Genomic DNA, 22,926 nt, shown 5'->3' on the forward strand with positions numbered 1-22,926 from the left:
GGTCGCGTTTATATATTATGATATGTGGCACAATTTCGGGGGCCAGTGACCGGGCGTCGATAGCTTCCGCGAGGCTAAGCGTTTCGACATCGGAACGCGGTAGCCTTGCGGTTTGATTTTGCAGCGTAGGGCCTATTTCTAGGGCGATACGAACTGCTTCCGAGTGCGCTGTTGTAATCTCACGGAAGTTAATTGAGGCTTCCGTGAGCGCGGCGGATTCTTGTGCGTCTTTCGAAAGAGGTGCTTCTTGCAACGTCTTTCGAAAGATGCGTGTCGCAATTTTAATAAATATAGTTGTAATCGGCTTACAACATCCCTCCCCCGTTAGATAAGAAAACGAGGGTGCGATGTTTTCGCTTACAACTTTGTTCTCAGATGACAACCTGCTTTGTTAGGCCTTGGTGGTTTGCTAGTTTGTTTTGTATATATCATGTAAATCATGATGGCTATTATGATTAAAGCGGTAACGCCGCTGGTTGTCATTGGGTATATGAATTGTTTTTTTCGGAAGAACGGCTCTTGGTCACTCTCCAGTTCTTGTTTGATTTTTTCTATACTCATTTTTAGGTGTCCAAAATCGTGTGGGTTGTCGGAAATTTTTTTCAAGTGTATACTATCTGTGTGGTTATCTAAAGAAATTTCCTGTATCATTGTAATATTTATCCTAGGCATGTATGTGTCTAGGATTTTAGAACTGAGAGTTTTGTGTGGTTTAATAATTAGTTCGGTTGTAACTATCTTGCAATTTTTGTTTATAATTATTTTTCCGGTATTATTTATCGTTTCTTTACCTTCGGGGTGGTCTAGGCATTTTATACTAATTTCTTCAGGTTTTGCTGTGGAGTACAACCAAGAGTCGTGCGTCTTAATCCATATTGCGCGTTCGCTTATGATATGGTTTATGTTACAGTGTAAGTTGCGATTGTGTATATACATTTGTACTTCGCAGATCGCATTTGTGTTTATCTTATTTATCGCATGCGTCGCCTCGCATATATGTTCGGTGTTTATTTTATTACATCCTTGCAGGTCGCTTTCGCTGATAGTTAGGTACGTTTGTTTTTCCGCGTCTATTGCTAGATATTCTGTAGTCGTTTTTACAGATGAAAAAATGTTTAGGTGATTATGCACCGGCAACGCTATTATTCGCATAAGTCTATAGATCGGTAGGCTGGCTAAGGGAAATCTAAGTATCGTATACATGTTTTTTATGTCGCAATAGGCGCTGATGTTAATCAATTTTTCTATTTTTAACCAATCGTGATTTCGCATACCTGTAGGAAGGTAGAGTCCCTGGGGCCAGGTTAGACTAGCCTCACGGAGAGCTTCCATTATTTGATCTATATTCGCGATTTTAGGGTGAAGTATTCCCTCTTTTATATATGCTAGATATTCGATAATGTCGGACGCGTCTTGTAGTAGATCGTTCGTCAGAGCGTTAAGAACTGTGAAATGTTCGTCCAAGTCGTATCGTCTGTTATGTATTAGGTTTTGGTTTTGTATTTTCTCTAGGAGTGTCGTCAGTGCGTTTTCGTTTTCTTGGATAGTTTGTTCCAACGTCTCCACGTGAGCTATCGTGGCGTTGATTACTTTTAATTGATTTTCTACGGCGTGTTTGGTTGCCGCGTTGTTGTCTTCTAGTAGCGTCAGCTGTTCGTTAATCGTTTTCTCGTCGTCGGCGTCCATGGTTCCGAACAGTGTCTTGGCTATGGAGCCTACTCCGTTTATCAGTCCGCGCCGCTTATCTGTCGGCGTCCTGTATACCATCTGTATGGTATGTATCAGATGTTTCGTCTTATTGTGTCCCTTGTCTAGGATTCCATGCAGGTTCTTGCATGTTTTTACATTTGCTAGTAATGATTTGCACATTATGTCGGTGCGTTCAATACTTTTGGTTATATGCTCTAGCCTAGGTGCTAGTGATGCGATGTCCATTCTTATTACTAGTTTCCAATGGGCTTCGACTTGGTGTAGTCGTCCGATTTCTTCGTAATAGATCCCTGGGTTGTCCTTGAATTTTTCTATGTGGTATGCTGGATCGGCTGATAGCCCGTCGCTGAGGCGCGTGCAGGTGATTATTCTGCAAAGTCAAGGTGCGTTATCGTCTCAGATGCTCAGACTTCTATCTTTGGTTTTTTGTATGTCAGCGTTTTGAGTCTTCCGGTACTGTCGTTAGTCTTTGTTGGAGTTAGTCTTAGACTGATTTTCTTCTGTGCGTGTCGCGAAGAATTATTTTAAATATGCGTTCTCTAGTGCCGTCGCCGCCTCCGTCGCCTGTTCCAGGGGTTATCGCGCTGGACGATTTCGCTCCTGACGAAGGGGAGGTGTTTGGGGTCTTCGAAGACTTTGTTGAAGACGCAGGGGAGTTCCTCATGGACGATGGGGAGATTGAGGAGGAGATTTTGGACGATTTTTCTGATGAGGAGTCCGAGGGGGAGGACGAACGTCCCGATTCTCCGTTGGATAGTTCGTCGGAGCCAGATTCACCAGAACTGGTTCCAAATTTATATTTTTTCAATCGTGTAATAGAGGAGCTGGAAGTCTCCTCTGATTCTGAGGGGGAAATGGACCCCGATTTTAATGTGCGGGTAGCGCAGTACTTCGTCCGGGATGCTTTTCCCGATGCGGGGAACGAAGAATAACTGGCGCCTTGCTTTCTCCTCTTTTATGTGTGTGTAGTGTAGTACTAGCTTGTAGTGCTTATATAAAAACAATTTTTTCGTTTTGCTTAGTAGTATAGTATCTTTTAATTGCTTCGTAGTATCTTTTATTTTAATTGCTTAGTAGTGATGTATAGTTTGTGTAGTGCTATAGTTACTTAGTTTTTTATTATAATTTGTGCTCTGAATTATTTGGATTATTTTGTGACTATTCCTGAGGCGGTACCCGGATCTGCTACTTGGTGAGTCCTTTACTCTTCTATGAATAGTTTTAATCGGTTCGCGTGTACGCGTATAGTTTTTCGTCCCATTTTTATTGTATAGTTGACGTCATTATTTTTCTCAATTATTTTGTACGGTCCGATCCATTTTGCGTCTAATTTTTTCGATCGGCCGCGTCTTACGGTCTCGTCGAAAAGTAGGACCTTTTCTCCAACCTTAAAAATTGCTGGCTTTGATTTTTTATCGTATTGCTTCTTTGCCTTTTGTTTTTCTTCTTGTGCCTTTTTTTTTGCTATTCTGCTTGAGGCTCGCAATTTTTCTCGTAGCTCCTGCGCATAGTCGTCGTAGGAATATGTCAGTCTAGGCGGTTGGTTTAGGGCTGTAGGTAAAGTCGCTCTATGTCCATATATCAGTTCAAAGGGGGTGAGCCCGGTTACGGTATGTGGTGTCGTATTGTACGTGAACATAGCGTACGGTAGCCACTCGTCCCAATCTGTTTGATCGGTATTTATGTAGTGACGCAAATATTCTGCCAGAGTCCGGTGTGATCTTTCCACTGTTCCGTTGCTCTCTGGGTGATATGCAGTAGTTTGCATTTTTTCGATCTTCAGCAATTTGCATACGTTCTTGAAAATTTCACTTGTAAAATTCGTACCTTGGTCTGTGAGTAGTTTCTCTGGTATTCCATGTTCAAAAATTATTTTAGTGGCAAATGCTCGTGCCACTGTATTCGCATCCTGACTTTCTATCGGGATCGCCTTGCTGAATTTCGTAAGAATATCTTGGAAGGTCAAGATATATTTATTTCCTGTGGTCGTTATTGTTAATGGTCCCACGATATCCATAGCGCATTTTTCAAATGGTTTTTTGGGGGTATCCGTTATCACCATAGGCATCTTTGTTTTTGCTTTTAATTTATTTTTCTGGCAGTGTTCACATTTTGCGATGTAGTCTTCCACATCTTTCGTGATTCCTCGCCAATTATGGTCCAATCGTATCCTTTTTAGCGTACGTGCGATTCCTTGATGCCCTCCTAGAGGAGCGTCGTGATATTCATATAATATCTGTTCCTTTTCTTTTTCCGTGTATTTCCGGTTTGTTGTTTCTTCTTCTTCTTCCTCTTCTTCCTGTCGGTTTTTATCTTCGACGGTATTTACGTGCTCCGTGTCTTCTATTACGGGGTGTCGGCTCAGTGCATCGGCATTGGTATTGCCTTTGCCTGCCTTGTGTATTATCTCGTAATCGTATTCGGCGAGCTTGAGTCTCCATCTTATCAGACGAGATCCTGGATCTGTCACATTAAATAGCCATACGAGTGGCTTGTGATCCGTAATTATCTTGAATTTTGTGCCGTATACATATGGTCGAAAATGTTTCACGGCCCATACGATCGCTAATAATTCTTTTTCGGTCGTATTATAATTCTGTTCTGCTCGATTCATTATTCTGCTTGCGTAAGCGATCGGGCGGTCTTGGCCGACGGTGCCTTGAGATAACACCGCTCCTACCGCGTAATCTGACGCGTCGGTAGTGACGAGAAATTCTTCACTGAAGTCCGGATATTTTAATACCGGTGCGGTAGTTAATTTTATTTTGAGTGTGTCAAACGCATTTTGTTGCGTGGTCGTCCATGCGAATTTTTCCCCTTTTTTTGTTAACATTGTTAAAGGTTTCGCTATTTTTGAAAAATTTTCAATAAATTTTCGGTAGTACCCCGCTAGTCCAATAAACGCTTGCACGTCCTTTACTTTTGTAGGGGTGGGAAATTTCTCCACGGCGTCCAGTTTTTTGGGATCGGGTAAAATTCCGTCCTCGGTGATTACGTGGCCTAGATAGTTCACCTCCTTGCGCATGAACTCGCACTTCTCCGGCTGGAGTTTCAAGTTACTGTCTCTCAGCCGTGTTAACACAGCGGCTAGCCGTTTGTAATGCTCACTCAGACTCGGCCCGTAAATAACAATATCGTCTAAATATACTAGACATTTGAGACCTTGTAAACCCGTTAAAACTGAGTTCATTAGGCGTTGGAACGTCGCGGGGGCATTCCTTAATCCGAACGGCATTCGATTGAACTCGTAATGCCCGTACGGTGTGGAGAATGCCGTCTTCCCCTTATCTTTTTCTGCTACTGATATCTGATGATATCCGGCAGCGAGATCGAGCGTGGTGAAATATTTTGCATTTCCGAGTTGATCCAATATATCTGTTATGTTCGGGATCGGGAAAGAGTCTCCGATTGTAATTTCGTTGAGTTTTCGGAAATCTACCACTACTCGGAATCTCGGTTTTCCTGTAGCGTCAGGTTTTTTCGGGACGACCAGTAATGGTGCGTTCCATTGGCTTTTGCTTTGACGGATTATTCCTTGTTCTAGCATTTCACGGATTTGTTTATCTACTTCCGTTTTTTGTTTTTCGGGCAGTCTGTATGGTCGTACATTCACGCTCGCAGATTCTGTCCTGGTGTGTATCTCGTGTTCCACGAGAGTTGTGTATGTGAGCTTATCTCCTTCTAGATAGAAGACGTCGCTGAACTCTTCGCATAGTGCTTGAATCGCTTTCTTTTCCTCTTCGTTTAAATGTTTTAACTGAAGTAGTTTAATTATGCGCTCTGCGCGAGGTATCGGTATCTCATGTTTCCATGCATCTCGGATTACGTTCGCCGTGTGGGTATCCGGTGCGTTGTTTATATTTATTTTTTCAATTTCGACACGAGGTAATTGTAGATCGACCTTTTTGTCGTTTGTATTTATGATACTTATTGGGCACGTGTGATTTTCGGGTTCTACTAGGCAGCTTCCTAAGAATACTCCCGGTGCCATCTCCTCGGAGTTGATGACTCCTAGGGTGTTTACACTCGCTGTGACTTGCACTATCGTCTCGCTCCGTGGCTGCAGAGTGACTCGGCGGTACGGGTACAGCTTGAATTTGGTGTCGCCTAATCTTACTGTTTTAGTCCCATAGTTGCATGTGACATTATTTTTTCTTGTAAAATCAGCTCCTAGTATGCCCTCATATTCTATTGGGGCATCGTCTCGTATGACGTACATCGGATGCTTGATTTTTTTGTCGTGCATTACCACATTCACGGACGTTCTTCCTAGTGTCATAATAGAATGCCCGGTTATTCCGGTCAATTTGATGTGTTCATCACGGATTTTGGTTTGTCCCTTCAATGTTTTTAATTTTATTAATGACACGGTTGAGCCGGTGTCAAACAGGAACTCAATCTTGCCCCGCTCTGCTTCGCGTACGGGCAGTGTAATCATGTCGAGGCCAGTGTCGCTGCCCCGTGCATGCTTCACGTGTGTCACACGATACGCATCAGCTGTGCGCGAAGAGCTTGCGTCATCGCTCGAGCTCTCGTCGCTGCTCGCTGTCTCGGCATGCTTAATCATTTTTATTTCCTTGCTCGCTCGCTTGCCGTTTTCTATCCTTTTCATAGTTTTAGGCTTATCGCTCCGGCGGTCATCGTTTTTTTTCTTGGGTCGACCGTGAAGGGACCAACACTCTTTTCGGGTGTGGCCTGCCCTTTTGCAATGGTCACAGTATAGTTCCACTGTGTTTACGCGAGGCCGTCCCTCCGGTCGCGGTAACTCGAACCGGTTAGCGTATCGGCTGCTGCGGCATTCTCGCCCGTCATGCCCATTCTTGCCGCACTTTCCGCATCGCAGAATATTTCGTGCGTACTTGGAGACGGTGCGAGGGTCTTCCTTCCGATTTCGGTTAGGTTCCCTTACTTTTTCTTCGGCACTGGCGCCGGATATCGCGTCCTGCAGCGTTCTGTATCGCTGAGCGCGTACCAGGAGTTTGATGTCTTCATGCAAACCGATCTGGTAGTTATACAGGGCCTGTTCCTTAATATTATCCAGGATGGCTCGCTGTTGTTCGATAGTGTGGTTCTTGCCCTCCTCCATGGACTCATATAGTTCCATGGCGAGCAGGTCCACTCGCCGTCCGAATTCCTGCGCGCTTTCCGCGGGTTTCTGCTTGAGCGAGTTAAACTCTTGTTGCAGATGTGCGGTGCTCCGTTTGGAAAGGTACTCATTTTCGAGCTCTCTTTTCAATTGTTCGAAGCTATATACATCGCGCGTGTAGAAGTCCATCATTGCCTTACCTTTAAATTTCGTGCATAGGATGGCTTCTAGCAGGGTATGTTCGTCGGCTGGGTGTATGTTTTTCATCGCGTATGTACCGGCGCTAATAAATTCGCGGACGCGGTTTCGCTGTGTGCCGTCGATGTCCGGTATCATATTTCGCGCTTCTTTCATACTCAAAAAATTTACTGTCGATCCGCGCTGATTTCTAATGTCGTTATTCGATCGTCCGTACGACAAATCTAAGGCGTGATCGTGAAAATTTTGGGGTCTCAGGGGTGCTTCCGTCCTTCTCTGATAACCCGGATCTCTTCTACTTAGACCTAATTGGAATTTCAGGTCGCGTAGTTCATGCATAACATCATGCAATAACATTGTTTCTCGTGGCGGGAGGTTCGGATTTATCCTCTGTGCCGGTCGTTCTTCTGCATGGTCATTTTCCTCATGCAGAGAATTATGAAGTCGCAATATTTCTGCTTCGACTTCATTTCGTGGTATATTTCCGGACGCTTCGGCGGGAGAGTGAGCCATTGTCGTGGGACTGGATGTCAGTCGATTGTCGGTCCGATTTCGTCCGTTTAAGTCACGCGTCGTATTAGGTTCGGCGCTTATCAAACTAAACTCGCGTGCGTCCGCTGTGGTTCCCCGTTCGGTGACGACGTGTGTTCCGCGGTCGCCTACAACACGTAGCGCGTGTTGCGTCGCGTCTCGTATATCGCGTAACGCGGTTTCCGCTATGCCTACTGCCTCGTGTTCTGGAGATTCTATTATTTCTCCCGAGGGCTGCTGGCCTTCGTTTCGCGGGCTGTCTCCGTTTTGGGACATTAATTATTTGTTTGAATTATTCGAGACAGTGTGCAGCTCGCATGCTGTATGTCTCGCGGTCGTCTCCCGAGTATTATCGGTGGAGTCGGATTACGCACGGCTAAGCGTCTTATCGCGGTCGCGTGTGTACGTGCTAGAGCGTTGTACTCGAATCAAAGTTTTATTCGCTGATACTGTATTATTGATTGGCGCGTATATAAAATAAAATCTCTTTTTTTTTTTTTGACAGGCGTTTTCTTTTGCGGTTAAACTTCGCGTTGCCTCGTTTTTTCGCGCGGTGTCAATTTTCTGCTGAATTATTATTTCTCGATCGCGTTGCCCTTCGCACGGGACATTACAAAGAGTGCGCAAATATTTGTTACAATTCTGACTTACATTAGTAGAACGGCGCGCATGGCGGTTGTCGTAGGTCAGCTCGCTGGATGGACTGGCGCGTACGGCGTTGTAGTAGGATGTGTTGCTTTTCCTCGTAGTCTACAGTTGTCTAGTCGTCGCCCCTTGTTGTGGTCCACCTCTCGTTGGCTAGTCGGCCGTTCCGTTCCCCGGCAGGGAAGCTCGTTCTTCAAGGACACTTAGCACCGTGTAGTGACGCGTTGGCACAGATCTTTGCACTCGCGCACTGAATAACACGATGGTGCTGTCTCAGCTCGTCTTACTGTCGGCTGGTTTTCTTCTCGCAGGATTGTGCTTCCTTCGAGTTTTTTGGATTTGCTGGTCCTTTGTTAGTTTCAGCTTCTTCTATCCGTTTTTCTATGTTTTTTGTCCTTGACGGCTTCTTGAATCCCACCGCTGCCACCAATTTTGTTGTGAGCGTTTGCTCGTTTTGGGAATTCTTTCCCGTCGGTAGTTGGGATCGTTCTGCCTGAAGGGTTGGGACCCAAAGGGTGATGGTTCGGCTCGGTGTATAAGAAAAGGAAGACGCTTCTTACGTGCTTGTTCGTTGTCTTTATTTCTGTTTCTTGCGCTTACAATCAGCTGTGATGGTGTTAGGTATCACTCGCGATAAGGTGTATAGTACGCGACGCGGCTCGGACGTTGTTATGTTTTCTCTCCGCTCGGTCACGGCGTGGTCGCGTTTATATATTATGATATGTGGCACAATTTCGGGGGCCAGTGACCGGGCGTCGATAGCTTCCGCGAGGCTAAGCGTTTCGACATCGGAACGCGGTAGCCTTGCGGTTTGATTTTGCAGCGTAGGGCCTATTTCTAGGGCGATACGAACTGCTTCCGAGTGCGCTGTTGTAATCTCACGGAAGTTAATTGAGGCTTCCGTGAGCGCGGCGGATTCTTGTGCGTCTTTCGAAAGAGGTGCTTCTTGCAACGTCTTTCGAAAGATGCGTGTCGCAATTTTAATAAATATAGTTGTAATCGGCTTACAACACTCCTCTATAAATAGTTTTAATTGATTCGCGTGTACGCGTATAGTTTTTCGTCCCGTTTTTATCATATAGTTGACGTCGCTATTTTTCTCGATTATTTCGTACGGTCCGATCCATTTTGCGTTTAATTTTTTTGATCGGCCGCGTTTTACCATTTCGTCGTAAAGTAGGACTTTTTCCCCTACCTTGAAGGTTCTTGGTTTTGCGTTTCTATCATATTGTTTCTTCGCCCTTTGTTTTTCCTTTTCTGCTTTTCCTTTCGCTATTCTGCTTGAGGCTCTCAGTTTCTCCCGTAATTCCTGTGCATAGTCGTCGTAGGAATATGTCGGTCTAGGCGGTTGATGTAGGGCTGTAGGTAAGGTAGCTATATATTAGTTCAAAGAGGGTAAGCCCGGTTACGGTATGTGGTGTCGTATTATACGTAAACATAGCGTACGGTAGCCATTCGTCCCAATCTGTCTGATCGGTATTTATGTAGTGGCGCAGATATTCTGCCAGAGTCCGGTGTGATCTTTCCACTGTTTCGTTGCTCTCTGAGTGATATGCGGTAGTTTGCATTTTTTCGATCTTCAGCAATTTGCATACGTTCTTAAAAATCTCACTCGTAAAATTCGTGCCTTGATCTGTAAGTAGTTTCTCCGGTATTCCGTGTTCAAAATCTATCTTAATGGCGAACGCTCGTGCCACTGTATTTGCGTCCTGACTTTTAATCGGGATCGCCTTACTAAATTTTGTAAGAATATCTTGGAAGGTCAAGATATATTTGTTGCCTGTGGTCGTTATCGTTAATGATCCCACGATATCAATGGCGCATTTCTCGAATGGTTTTTCGGGGGTGTCTGTTATTACCATAGGCATCTTTGTTTTTGCTTTTAATTTGTTTTTCTGGCAGTGTTCACATTTTGCGATGTAGTCCTCCACATCTTTCGTGATACCTCGCCAATTATGGTCCAATCGTATCCTTTTTAGTGTACGTCCGATTCCTTGATGACCTCCTAGAGGAGCGTCGTGATATTCATATAATATCTGTTCCTTTTCTTTTTCCGTATATTTCCGGTTTGCTGTTTCTTCTTCTTCTTGTCGGTTTTTATCTTCGACGGTGTTTACGTGCTCCGTATTCTCTATTACGGGATGTTGACTTAGTGCATTGGCATTCGTATTGCATTTGTCTGCTTTGTGTATTATCTCGTAATCATATTCGGCGAGTTTGAGTCTCCATCTTATCAGACGGCATCCCGTGTCCGTGACATTAAATAACCATACAAGTGGCTTATGATCCGTAATTATCTTGAATTTTGTACCGTATACGTACGGCCAAAAATGTTTCACGGCCCATACGATCGCCAATAATTCCTTTTCAGTAGTATTATAATTTTGTTCCGCTCGATTTATGATTCTGCTTGTGTAAGCGATCGAACGGTCTTGGCTGACGATGCCTTGAACTAACACCGCTCCTACCGCGTAATCTGACGCGTCGGTAGTGACGAGAAATTCTTCACTGAAGGTATTTTACTCCGGGTATTTTAATACCGGTGCGATAGTTAATTTTATTTTGAGTGTGTCGAACGCATTTTGTTGCGTGGTCGTCCAGGCGAATTTTTCTCCTTTTTTCGTTAGCATTATTAAGGGTTTTGCTATTTTCAAAAAATTTTCAATAATTTTTCGGTAGATCCCCGCTAGTCCAATAAACGCTTGCACGTCTTTTACTTTCGTGGAGGTGAGAAATTTCTCCACGGCGTCCAGTTTTTTGGGATCGGGTAGAATTCCGTCCTCAGTGATTACGTGGCCTAGGTAGTTCACCTCCTTGCGCATGAACTCGCACTTCTCCGGCTGGAGTTTCAAGTTACTGTCTCTCAGCCGTGTCAACAAAGTGGCTAGCCGTTTGTAATGCTCGCTCAGGCTCGTCCCGTAAATAACAATATCGTCTAAATATACTAGACATTTGAGACCTTGTAAACCCGTTAAAACTGAGTTCATTAGGCATTGGAACGTCGCGGGGGCATTCCTTAATCCGAACGGCATTCGATTGAACTCGTAATGCCCGTACGGTGTGGAAAATGCCATCTTCCCCTTATCTTTTTCTGCTACTGATATCTGGTGATATCCTGCAGCGATATCGAGTGTGGTGAAATACTTGGCATTTCCGAGTTGATCCAATATATCTGTTATGTTTGGGATCAGGAAAGAGTCTCCGATCGTAATTTCGTTAAGTTTTCGGAAATGTACCACTACTCGGAATCTCGGTTTTCCTATAGCGTCAGGTTTTTTTGAGACGACCAGTAATGGTGCGTTCCATTAACTTTTGCTTTGGCGGATTATTCCTTGTTCCAGCATTTCACGGATTTGTTTATCTACTTCCGTTTTTTGTTTTTCGGTCAGTCTGCATGGTCGTACATTCACGCTCGCAGATTCTGTCCTGGTGTGTATCTCGTGTTCCACGAGAGTTGTGTATGTGAGCTTATTTCCTTCTAGATGGAAGACGTCGCTGAACTCTTCGCATAGTGCTTGGATCGCTTTCTTTTCCTCTTCGTTTAAATGTTTTAATTGAAGTAGTTTGATTATGCGCTCTGCGCGAGGTATCGGTATCTCATGTTTCCATGCATCTCGGATTACGTTCGCCGTGTAGATATCCGGTGCGTTGTTTATATTTATTTTTTCAATTTCAACAGGTAATTGTAGATCGACTTTTTTGTCGTTTGTATTTATAATACTTATTTGGCACGTGTGATTTTCGGGTTTTACTAGGCAGCTACCTAGGAATACTCCCGGTGCCATCTCCTCGGAGTTGGTGACTTCTAGGGTGTTTATACTTGCTGTGACTTGCACTATCGTCTCGCTCCGTTGCTGCAGAGTGACTCGGCGATACGGGTACAGCTTGAATTCGGTGTCACCTAATCTTATTGTTTTGGCCCGTAGTCGCTTGCGACATTTTTTTTCTTGTAAAATCAGCTCCTAGTATGCCCTCATATTCTATTGGGGCATCGTCTCATATGACGTACATGGGATGCTTAATTTTCTTGTCGTGTATTTCCACGTTCACGGACGTTCTTCCTAGTGTCGTAATAAAATGCTCGGTTATTCCGGTCAATTTGATGTGTTCATCACGGATTTTGGTTTGTCCTTTCAGCGTTTTTAATTTTATTAATGACACGGTTGAGCCTGTGTCAAACAGAAATTCGATCTTGCCCCGCTGTGCTTTGCGTACGGGCCGTGTAATCATGTCGAGGCCAGTGTCGCTGCCTCGTGCATGCTTCACGTGTGTCACACGATATGCATCAGCTGTGCGCGAGGAGCTTGCGTCATCGCTCGAGCTCCCATCGCTACTTGCTGTCTTGGTATGCTTAATCATTTTTACTTTCTTGCTCGCTTGTTTGCCGTTTTCTATCCTTTTCATAGTTCTAGGTTTTTCGCTCCGGCGGTCATCGTCCTTTTTCTTGGGTTGACCGTGAAAAGACCAACATTCTTTTCGGGTGTGGCCTGCCTTTTTGCAACGGTCACAGTACAGTTCCACTGTGTTTACGTGAGGTTGTCCCTCCGGTAATTCGAACCGGTTAGCGTATCGGCTGCTGCGGCATTCTCGCCCGTCGTGCCCATTCTTGTCGCACTTTCCGCATCGCAGAGTATTTTGTGCGTACCTAGGGGCGATGCAAGGGTCTTTCTTCCAATTTCGGTTAAGCTCTCTTACTTTTTCCTCGGCGCTTGCGCCGGATATCGCGTCCTGCAGCGTTCTGTATCGCTGAGCGCGTACCAGAAGTTTGATGTCTTCATGCAAACCGATCTGGTAATTGTACAGGGCCTGCTCCTTAATATTGTCCAGGATGGCTCGCTGTTGTTCGATGGTGTGATTCTTGCCCTCTTCCATGGACTCATATTGTTCCATGGCAAGAAGGTCCACTCCCCGTCCGAATTCCTATGCGCTTTCTGCGGGTTTCTGCTTGAGCGAGTTGAACTCTTGTTGCAGATGTGCGGTGCTCCGTTTGGAAATGTACTCATTTTCGAGCTCTCTTTTCAGTTGTTCGAAGCTATATACATCACGCGTATAGAAGTCCATCATGGCCTTACCCTTGAATTTCGTGCAAAGAATGGCTTCTAGCAGGGTATGTTCGTCGGCTGGGTGTATGTTTTTCATCACGTATGTACCGGCGCTAATAAATTCGCGGACGCGGTTTCGCTGTGTGCCGTCGATGTCCGGTATCATATTTCGCGCTTCTTTCAAACTTAAAAAGTTTACTGTTGATCCGCGCTGATTTCTAATGTCGTTATTCGATCGTCCATACAAACAATCTAAAGCGTGATCGTAAAAATTTTGGGGTCTTAGGGGTGCTTCCGTCTTTCGCTGATAACCCGGATCTCTTCTATTTAGACCTAATTGGAATTTCAGGTCGCGTAGTTCATGCATAACATCATGCAGTAACATTGTTTCTCGTGGTGGGAGGTTCGAATTTATCCTCGGTGCCGGTCGTTCTTCTGCATGGTCATTTTCCCCATGCAGGGAATTATGAAGTCGTAATATTTCCGCGTCGACTTTATTTCGCGGTATATTTTCGGACGCTTCGGCGGGAGAGTGAGCCATTGTTGTTGGACTGGATGTTAGTCGATTGTCGGTCCGATTTCGTCCGTCTAGGTCACGCGTTGTATTATGTTCAGTTGTTATCAAACTAAACTCGCGTGCGTTCGCTATGGTCCCTCGTTCGATGACGACGTGTGTTCCGCGTTCGCCTATAACACATAGCGCGTGTTGCGTCGCGTCTCGTATTTCGCGTAACGCGATTTCCGCTAGGCTTACTGCCTCATGTTCCGGAGAATTTATTGTATCTCCCGAGGGTCGCTGACCTTCGTTTCGCGGGCTGTCTCCGTTATGGGACATTAATTATTTGTTTTAATTATTTGAGACAGTGTGCAGTTCATATGCTGTGTGTCTCGCGGTCGTCTCCCGAGTATTATCGGTGGAGTCGGATTACGCACGGCTAAGCGTCTTATCGCGGTCGCGTGTGTACGTGCTAGAGCGTTGTACTTGAATCGGAGTTTTACTCGCTGATAATGTATTATTAATTGGCGCGTACTTTACTTTTTTTTTTACAGGCGTTTTTCTTTCGCGGATAAACTTCGCGTTGCCTCGTTTTTTCGCACGGTGTCGTTATTTTTCGGTCGTGTTGCCTTTCGTACAGGACATTACAATGAGTGCGTAAATATTTTTACAATTCTGACTTACAATAGTAGAACGGCGCGCATGGCGGTTGTCGTAGGTCAACTCGCTGGATGGACTGGCGCGTACGGCGTTGTAGTAGAGTGTGCGGCTTTTCCTCGTAGTCTACAATCGTCTAGTCGTCGCCCCTTGTTGTGGTCCACCTCTTGTTGGCTGATCGGCCGTTCCTTCCCTCGGCAGAGAAGCTCGTTCTTCAAGGGCACTTAACACCGTGTAGTGACGCGTTGGCACAGATCTTTCCACTCGCGCACTGAATAACACGATGATGTTGTCTCAGCTCGTCTTACAGTCGGCTGGTCTTCTTTTCGCAGGATCGTGCTTCCTTCGAGTTTTTTTTTGCTGGTCTCTTGTTAATTCTTTTTTAGCTTCTTCAGCTTGTTTTTTATGGCTTCCTTGATCTTTACGGCTTCTTCTATCCGCTTTTTTATCCTTTGTTCTTGACGGCTTTTTCAATCCGCTTTTTTTTCTATCCCTTCTTCTTGATAGCTTCTTCAATCCCACCGCTGCCACCAATTTTGTTGTGAGCGTTTGCTCGTTTCGGGAATTCTTTCCTGTATATAGTTGGGATTCGTCCTGCCTTAAGGGTTAGGACCCAAAGGGTGAAGGTTCGGTACGGTGTGTAAGAGAAAGAAAACACTTCTTACTTGCTTTTTCGTTGTCTTTATTTCTTTCTCGTGCGCTTAGTCAGCTGTGATGGTGACAAGTATCACTCGCGATAAGGTTTGTAGTACGCGACGTAGCTCGGACGTTGTTACGTTACTCTCCGCTCGGTACGGCGTGATCGCGCTTATATATGATGATTTCTGGCGCAATTTCGGGGGCCAGTGACCGGGCGTTGGTAGCTTCCGCAAGGTTAAGCGTTTCGACATTGGAATGCGGTAGCCTTGCGGTTTAATTGTGCAGCGTAGGGCCTGTTTCTAGGACGATACGGAACTGTTTCCGAGCGCGATGTTGTAACCTCACGGAAGTTACCGGGGACTTCCGTAAGCGCGGCGGATTCTTGTGCGTCTTTCGAAAGAGGTGCTTCTTGCAACGTCTTTCGAAAAATGCGTTTCGCAATTGTGATAGATACGGTTGTAATCGGCTTACAATAATGTATGGAATTACTATTTCGTAAATATATATGTACACTCAGTCGAAAAAAAAAGCGGTACACCTAAAATTTGTCAAAAAATCACTCAACTTTCAATGACGATAACTACGCGAGTAATAAAGATAGAAAGATTTCTAAAAAAAAGAAATTAAAACTTTAAATGTCTACTTTAAGAATAGATTCAGTAAAATTTTGCGTAATAATTTTTTTCAAAATGGCGTATGACAAAGCGAGAGCATGCGAAATTGAAAAATATCGGTCCGAATTTGCGACAATCCATGGCAAGAGGCAAGTGTTGCAACTTAATGGGATAAAAAGTATGCGATAGTACAGAGTCTCCCTTTCAAAATACTTTTTTACTCGTCTCGATACGATGATTTTTTGCTGAGATATGCGCATTTGAATAAAAAGGCAGTTTTTTACTTTAAATGCGCATATCTCAGCAAAAAATCATCGTATCGAAACGAGTAAAAAAACATTTTGAAGGGAAATCTCTGTACTATCGCATGCTTTTTATCCCATTAAGTTGCGATACTTGCCTCACGCCGTGAATCGTCGCAAACTCGGACCAATATTTTTCAATTTCGCATGCTCTCGCTTTGTCATACGCCATTTTGAAGAAAATTATTACGCAAAATTTTATTGAATCTATTCTTAAAGTAGATATTTAAATCTTTAATTTTTTTTTTTAGAGACCTTTCTATTTTTATTACTCGCGTAGTTATCGTTATTGGAAGTTTAGTGATTTTTTGACAAATTTTAGGTGTACCGCTTTTTTTCGACTGAGTGTATATATCAGCAACTTTTATTGCCGAAGATTAATTTGTAATACATATAATAGTATGGATGTAAAAATATATAAATTCTGTTTGTAGAAAGGACAGACATGTATTTTGTCATTTTGGGGGGGGGGGGATGGTGCGCTACCCTATCAGCTTCTTGGGTTTTAATAAAATCTCAAGTTTTCAGATGGCCACCAAAAAATAAGAATCCTACTGTGGCGACATAAACCGATAGTCACCACACTAAGCGCCTAACAGCCGCGCAACCCGTCCGACGCTGTAAGGATTTCCAAAAACGCCTAACAGCCGCGCAATCCGTCTGACACAGTAAGAATTTCGACTGTAAGAAAAGTGAAGTGCGCGCGGACGCCACCAGAGGCCATCTTATCTCAAGAGTAAGATGACGACTTCTGGGCTTTATAAGGAGCACGGGAAGACGGACGAATCACTCTTTGCGTACTCGCACTCGAGTCTCTTTTTTGGCTGATACGAAGATATTACCATCTCTCGTATACAACGCTAGAGAGCACGCTTGCTACCAAGGAGCAGCCGTGGGACCCCGCAGTTGCTGTGATCTCACCATTACGGAGGACCAGACCGCCGAGGGTACTATTGGCCGCCGACGACCCACGGATTTGGCGCTATACTTCACCCAGGTACCTGCTGCCGGACTTGTTAGAAAGCCTGGCAAGGGAGACCAGCACCCGAGGTACCCAGACGGAGGACACGACCTGGGAGAATCGAGCGACGCAGACCATTGCCCTACCAGCGACAAGAGACCACGGTACGCAACACGAAGGCAGCAGCACGGATCAGGCCAAGACGCCAACGGGAACCAGCCAAACCCGTGACAAGCCGACAGGACGCCTTCGCAGGAAGAAACACGCTACCAAGAGGAAGGAAAAACGATCTTCCAAGAAAAGGAGAGCCGCGGACAACCAGGTTCCGGAGATAACGTCCACACTATCCCTGGACGAAAATAACAACGCCAGTGGAGTACGAGTGACAAAGACACAACCACCAATAGCGTGGAGACCGCGGGAGGCTTAATACCAGCACTATCGGCCCTTGTCAGGGCCACCAAATAAATTACAAACACAAAGACTCTGTACAAATAAGATATACATACAGAATAAATTATTTATTTAAAGGGAAACCAGTGTACTTCTCTTCACGCACCATATCCCTCTGCGTACAAATTAACTGCGAGCGAACAACACGCCCACACCTACAAAAGAGAGTAAAAAAGGAGCCAAATCTCAAGAAAACTGGTCAAGAATTACATATAGCAAATTATTAGAACCATTTGGTATGTAATTTATAAATATAATGTATATACAGGGTCCGCCATGTAGCATTTTTTTTTGGAACTAGCGGTTATTTCGACATTGGTAACCTTAATGTCACTTCTGATTTGACAGAAACTTAGTTTTATCCTTCCGCTGAACGAAAATGGTTGTGTATACGCTTGAGGAACGCGTGAAAATAGTGCAGTTTTACTTTGAAAATGATGGTAATGTTGCGGAATGTGTACGAAAATTACGTATGAAAATGGGAAGAAAAGAGGCACCGTCAGCTCCGTATGTGCGTTTTCTTTTGAAAAAATTGAGAGAAACTGGCACTACAAACCAACGCGTGATAAGCCAAAAACAGTGCGCACAACCGAGAATATCGCTGCTGTTGCCGAGAGTGTGCGTGAGACGCCAGGAACATCAGTGAAGCGTCGATCTCAACAATTGAACATTTCGGAGACATCGCTGAGACGAATTTTGCATAAAGACCTTGGTATGACACCGTACAAAGTTCAATTGGTTCAGGAGTTGAAGCCACGAGACCATCCGATGCGTTATCGCTTCGCCAACTGGCGAAGATCGAATTATCAGTCGAAATTCGGATGTCGTTTGGCCGCCTCGGAGCTGTGATTTGACGCCGTTAGACTATTATCTTTGGGGGGCTGTCAAAGATAAGTGTTATGTGGACAAGCCAGAGACAATTCAAGCCTTGAAGGACAACATTCGTGCAGCCATAGCTGAAATAAAGCTGCATACAATCGAAAATGTACTAAAAAACTGGACCGACCGTATGGCGTACTGCAAGGCCAGCCGAGGCAGCCATTTGAATGAAGTTATATTCCACAATTAACCGGAAGGATTGTACTTTAATATGAAAAAATAAATTTTGAAATCGGATGAACCGTTTGTGTTTTATTGCATGTTTACAAAAAAAAAGTTAGATGGCGGACTTTTACGAAATTTTAAATGATCATAACTTGGTAAACAATAAAGATAAAAATTTTTCTTAAAAAAGAAAATAAAGTTTGAAGTGTTCACTTTAAGAATATTTTAAGAGCAATTATGCGTGGCTATTTTTTTTTAAATAGCGGATGACAAAGTTAGAGAATGCAAAATTGATAAATAAATATCTGAGTTTGCGGCGGTGCATGGCGTGAATCAAGTGTCACAGCCCAATGGAACGAAATGCAAATGAAAATATAGAGCATTAGCTTAAAAATGTTTTTACGAGTGAGTCCCAGATGCGCACAGTAATAAACAAACACTGCAGGCTGAGTGAAACGGACACAGACTAAACGGACACAGTAACAAACGGACACAGTGCGAAACGAACACAGACCAAATGCGCACCGACCAAACGGACACAGTAACAAATGCGCACGGACCAAATGCACACGGACCAAATGCGCATGAACCAAATGCGCACAGAGCGAAACGGACACAGTCGCAAACCCATGTGGTGCAAAGAATGCTTTGCGCGCGCGCGCGCGCGCACATACACACACACACGCGCACGCACGCACGCACGCACGCGGAGGGGGTACAAGGGGGAGCTTCGCCCCCTCTCCCGCACCCACCCCGTCGGTAGGGGTGCCCTGAGAATCTGCAACCCATGTGGTAAGTTCGTGCGCATTTAGTCTGTGCGCATGTGATCCGTGCGCATTTGGTCCGTGTGCATCTGCTCTGTGCACATTTGGTCCGTGTGCACTTGGTCCGTGCGCATTTGTTACTGTGTCCGTTTGGTCGGTGCGCATTTGATCTGTGTCCCTTTTGCACTGTGTCCGTTTGTTACTGTGTCCATTTGATCTGTGTCCGTTTGTTACTGTGTTCGTTTTACTCAGCCTGCTGTGTCCGTTTATTACTGTGCGCATCTGGGACGTTCCCTTTTTTATAGAGTTTGATGCGATCATTTTTTGCTGAGTAATTAAAATTTGAAATAAAAAACAACTTTTCTCTTTAAACTTACATAACTCAGCGAAAAATTATTGTATCAAGCTCCGTAAAAATTTTAAAGACAATATTCTATACTTTGTAACCGCCGCTCGCGACCGACGGCCAATTTCGCCTCCGTCCCTGGTCGCGGCCCTGAGCCGCCCGGGTGTCGGGGCGACTATCTTCGCGAGGTTTCCCGACGTCACACTAAGTTGGGCGCCAGGTACGTTAAGCGTACCACTCTGTGTGAACCAACTCGCAAACAAATGTTACAATACTTGAATCTCGGGAAAGACGGGCGCACGCTAGGCGACCGGGGCGTTAGCGGCTCCGAGATCCAGCTGCTCAGCCCTCAAATGGCAGAGGGGGAGGTTCGGTGCGGGCGGATAGAATCGGGAAGGCGAGAGAATTACGTACACGACACAAATGTAACAGAAAAAGTAACAGTTGTATTTGACCGTAAGAATTACAGTAGATGACGACTCTGCGGAGCGCTGGCGGCTCGCGCGCGTTACCAGCTGGCCTCTGCTGGGTATCAAATGGTGCGAGAACGGTATATTGAACGAGCGGGTTATGATGCGTACGCGGGAACTCTCCGACTTGTCTTACGCTTAACCCGGCGTCATTGGAGGACGCCGACTCCCGCCAGAATGACCCCGCCAAGGTCGAACGGGACGGATCGCAACTCCGAGCTCGCGTGACACGCGACGGACTCGTATTCTCCCGCGCCCCAACGATTCTCGCGAAAGATAAGCGCAATAATTATTAAGTATTCGCCAGTCCGGCGGTATAAGACGATTGCGTCGATAACTATCAGAGTACGCTCACCGAAGAACTCGCAGTAACAGTGCGATCGACCAAATTATACAACAATAACGACTGAATTCTTACACGACGCGACAAGATACAGCACGGGAACAACCCGCGACACGACGACCGGACGAAACGACAATTGACTCGGCTGCGGATCGGGACGCACACGCAACGCGAAACTATCATGAAATACACAGCACGCAGCGAAATCGCGCGGACGGGCGCGATCGGGCGAGACGACGAGGCCCCGTTGAATCCGCGAGCTCGGGATTCTCATAAACACGCCGAAAAATTTTGCGATAAGTACGCGATTTCCTCGCAGCTCGCCCAACCCGCGAAATCGGTGGCTTTACAGTATGTGTGACGCTCGTCTCACCACTTCGCCTCTCTCCTGCTGGCCTCCTCCGGGTCGGGATGACTTTCGTCCCTACGTCCTTCCTTACAACTCGGCTCGGGAACTCGGGACACACACACAGTTTTTATCTCTACGTCCGCAGCACGAGTGAGGGATCCTGGATCTCGCGGGGGCCGCTCGGCGGCGCGCCCCACCTTGCACCCGGCGTACCCGGCCCTTATTGGTTGATTTCGCGAAAATCGATTTTCGCGCAGAGCGCGGTGCCCACGCTGTCGCCGGCTGATCGATCCACGCACGGCGGTCGATGATAATGGGCCCCGGGCACGGGAATCCTGGCGCTTTCTCGCGCGCCCGACTCTTTTCTCCTCGCCCGGCGTATCCTCCGGGGCGTCATTTCCTCCTCGACGGGGCGTCGGCGTATCTTAAGTTGTCGTGATTCTTCCGCCGGACTTCCCGCGGTATCGGGTCTGCAATCGCCCCGTCGGGATGTCGGCATCGCGCGCCGTCGCTGGGTCCTGAAAGCGTGATTCAGCGGCAGTATCGGAATTCTTACATGGCACAAACGGTAGGCAAGATAAGGGCGGCATTACCTGCGGACCCCCGCTTAAAAGGGTCTTCTTTGACTCCCTCGTTGCCCGTTCCTCTGCAATCTCCGGGAAGATTTTCCGTTGAGAAGAGACGTCCGACAACTACAACGAGATCTTCATAGCCACCGATCTCCGCCGCACCCGCGGTATAACGCTCGCAAAAATCTTAACAAGTAATTAGATGGACAGCACGTGGGACGTCACATACACAAAGTACAAGAGAATACGCTTTTGCGTCCGCTCCCGAGCGGGAGGACGCAGGGCCCGCGGGATGTTATTGCGTAAGGGCCCTCAGGGCCTTGTGACGGACAGCAGCCTGCGGCTGTCACGTCACAACTTTTAGATGTGTTTCGTCCCATTGGGCTGTGACACCTACTTTACGCCACACGCAAGCTTGAATACTTATTTATTAACTTTGCATGCTCTTTCCTTATCATCCATCATTATGAAAAATTTTTGCCTACAATTTCGATACAAATTTCGAAAAGTATGGTTTTAAGCTTTCAAACCGTTTTTGAAATTTTGTGCTAGGGCAATTAGGTGCCGAGATGTTCAATTTTGAATTTGTAATAAGGTCGATGTACCAAGGCTTAAGGGACTCAGAGGCGTTGCGATTCGTTTGATTCTTCCATAACTTCAACAGCCAGATTTATTGTTCTCTACATTAATAATTTGCATCATTTTGGGAATTGGAAATTCATTATTTTTAAAATGTATCAATTTAAAGGCCAGGAAAGTAAAGACAAAATTTGATTCAAGATCTTCATTCTTCGCAATCAGTATTACAAAATAAAGATACGATTTACGTTTTAAAATAGATTTTGACGGGAGTGGTTTACTTGGACACAGTACAATTGGACACAGTGCAAATGGACACGGTGCAAATGGACACAAAATAATGTACACGTTTCAAATGGACACGGTTTATTTCGACACAGGAATTTTAGACACAGTAATTTTGTACAAAGAAAAAATAAATTTTGGCCAAAATTTATTTTTCCTGTGTACAAAATTACTGTGTCTAAAATTCCTGTGTCGAAATAAACCGTGTTCATTTGAAACGTGTACATTATTTTGTGTTCATTTGCACCGCCTCTATTTGTACTGTGTCCAATTGTACTGTGTCCAAGTAAAAGCCATTTGATTTTTACTGGTCAGAATTGCATCTCTCTCTCTCTCTCTCTCCTCTCTCTCTCTCTCTCTCTCTCTCTCTCTCTCTCTCTCTCTCTCTCTCTCCCTCTCCCTCCCTCCCTTTCCCCCCTCTCCCTGTGTGTGTGTGTGTGTGTGTGTGTGTGTGTGTATGTGTGTGTGTGCAGACTGATAAAAAGTATGCCAGATCGCATAAATGAGATAATCCGCGCACGAGGCATACACGCTACTAATATGTACAACATGCACGCGCGCACACGCACACACACGCACCTACACAATACACACACACACACACACACACACACACCTACACAATACACACACACACACACACACCTACACAACACACACACACACACACACACACACACAACACACAACACACAGAGAGAGAGAGAGAGAGACGAGAGGAGATGAGAGATAGACGATGAGGGCCGGAGAGAGTAGTTGGGGGGGGAGGGAAGTGGGAGGGAGAGGGGGGAGGGAGGGGGAGAGGGAGGAGGGAGGGAGGAGGGAAGGGAGAGGGAGAGGGAG

The 22,926-nt window shown here is 45.5% G+C and overlaps 1 protein-coding gene across 1 annotated transcript; it reads right to left on the reverse strand.

The window, feature by feature from the left end:
* Positions 1-202: 202 nt before the first annotated feature.
* Positions 203-1,965, reverse strand: LOC118646587. Its single transcript, XM_036289779.1, has one exon. The coding sequence runs from the start codon at positions 1,933-1,935 to the stop codon at positions 358-360; it is 1,578 nt and encodes a 525-aa protein (XP_036145672.1). The 5' UTR covers positions 1,936-1,965; the 3' UTR covers positions 203-357.
* Between the last annotated feature and the right edge of the window lie 20,961 nt (positions 1,966-22,926).

This window comes from Monomorium pharaonis, chromosome 7, assembly GCF_013373865.1.
Source record: "Monomorium pharaonis isolate MP-MQ-018 chromosome 7, ASM1337386v2, whole genome shotgun sequence".
Classification (NCBI taxonomy): domain Eukaryota; kingdom Metazoa; phylum Arthropoda; class Insecta; order Hymenoptera; family Formicidae; genus Monomorium; species Monomorium pharaonis.

Bases quoted from the DNA above. Each gene is read 5' to 3' on its own strand.
- LOC118646587 (XM_036289779.1), bottom strand. From the start codon at position 1,935: ATGGACATCGCATCACTAGCACCTAGGCTAGAGCATATAACCAAAAGT.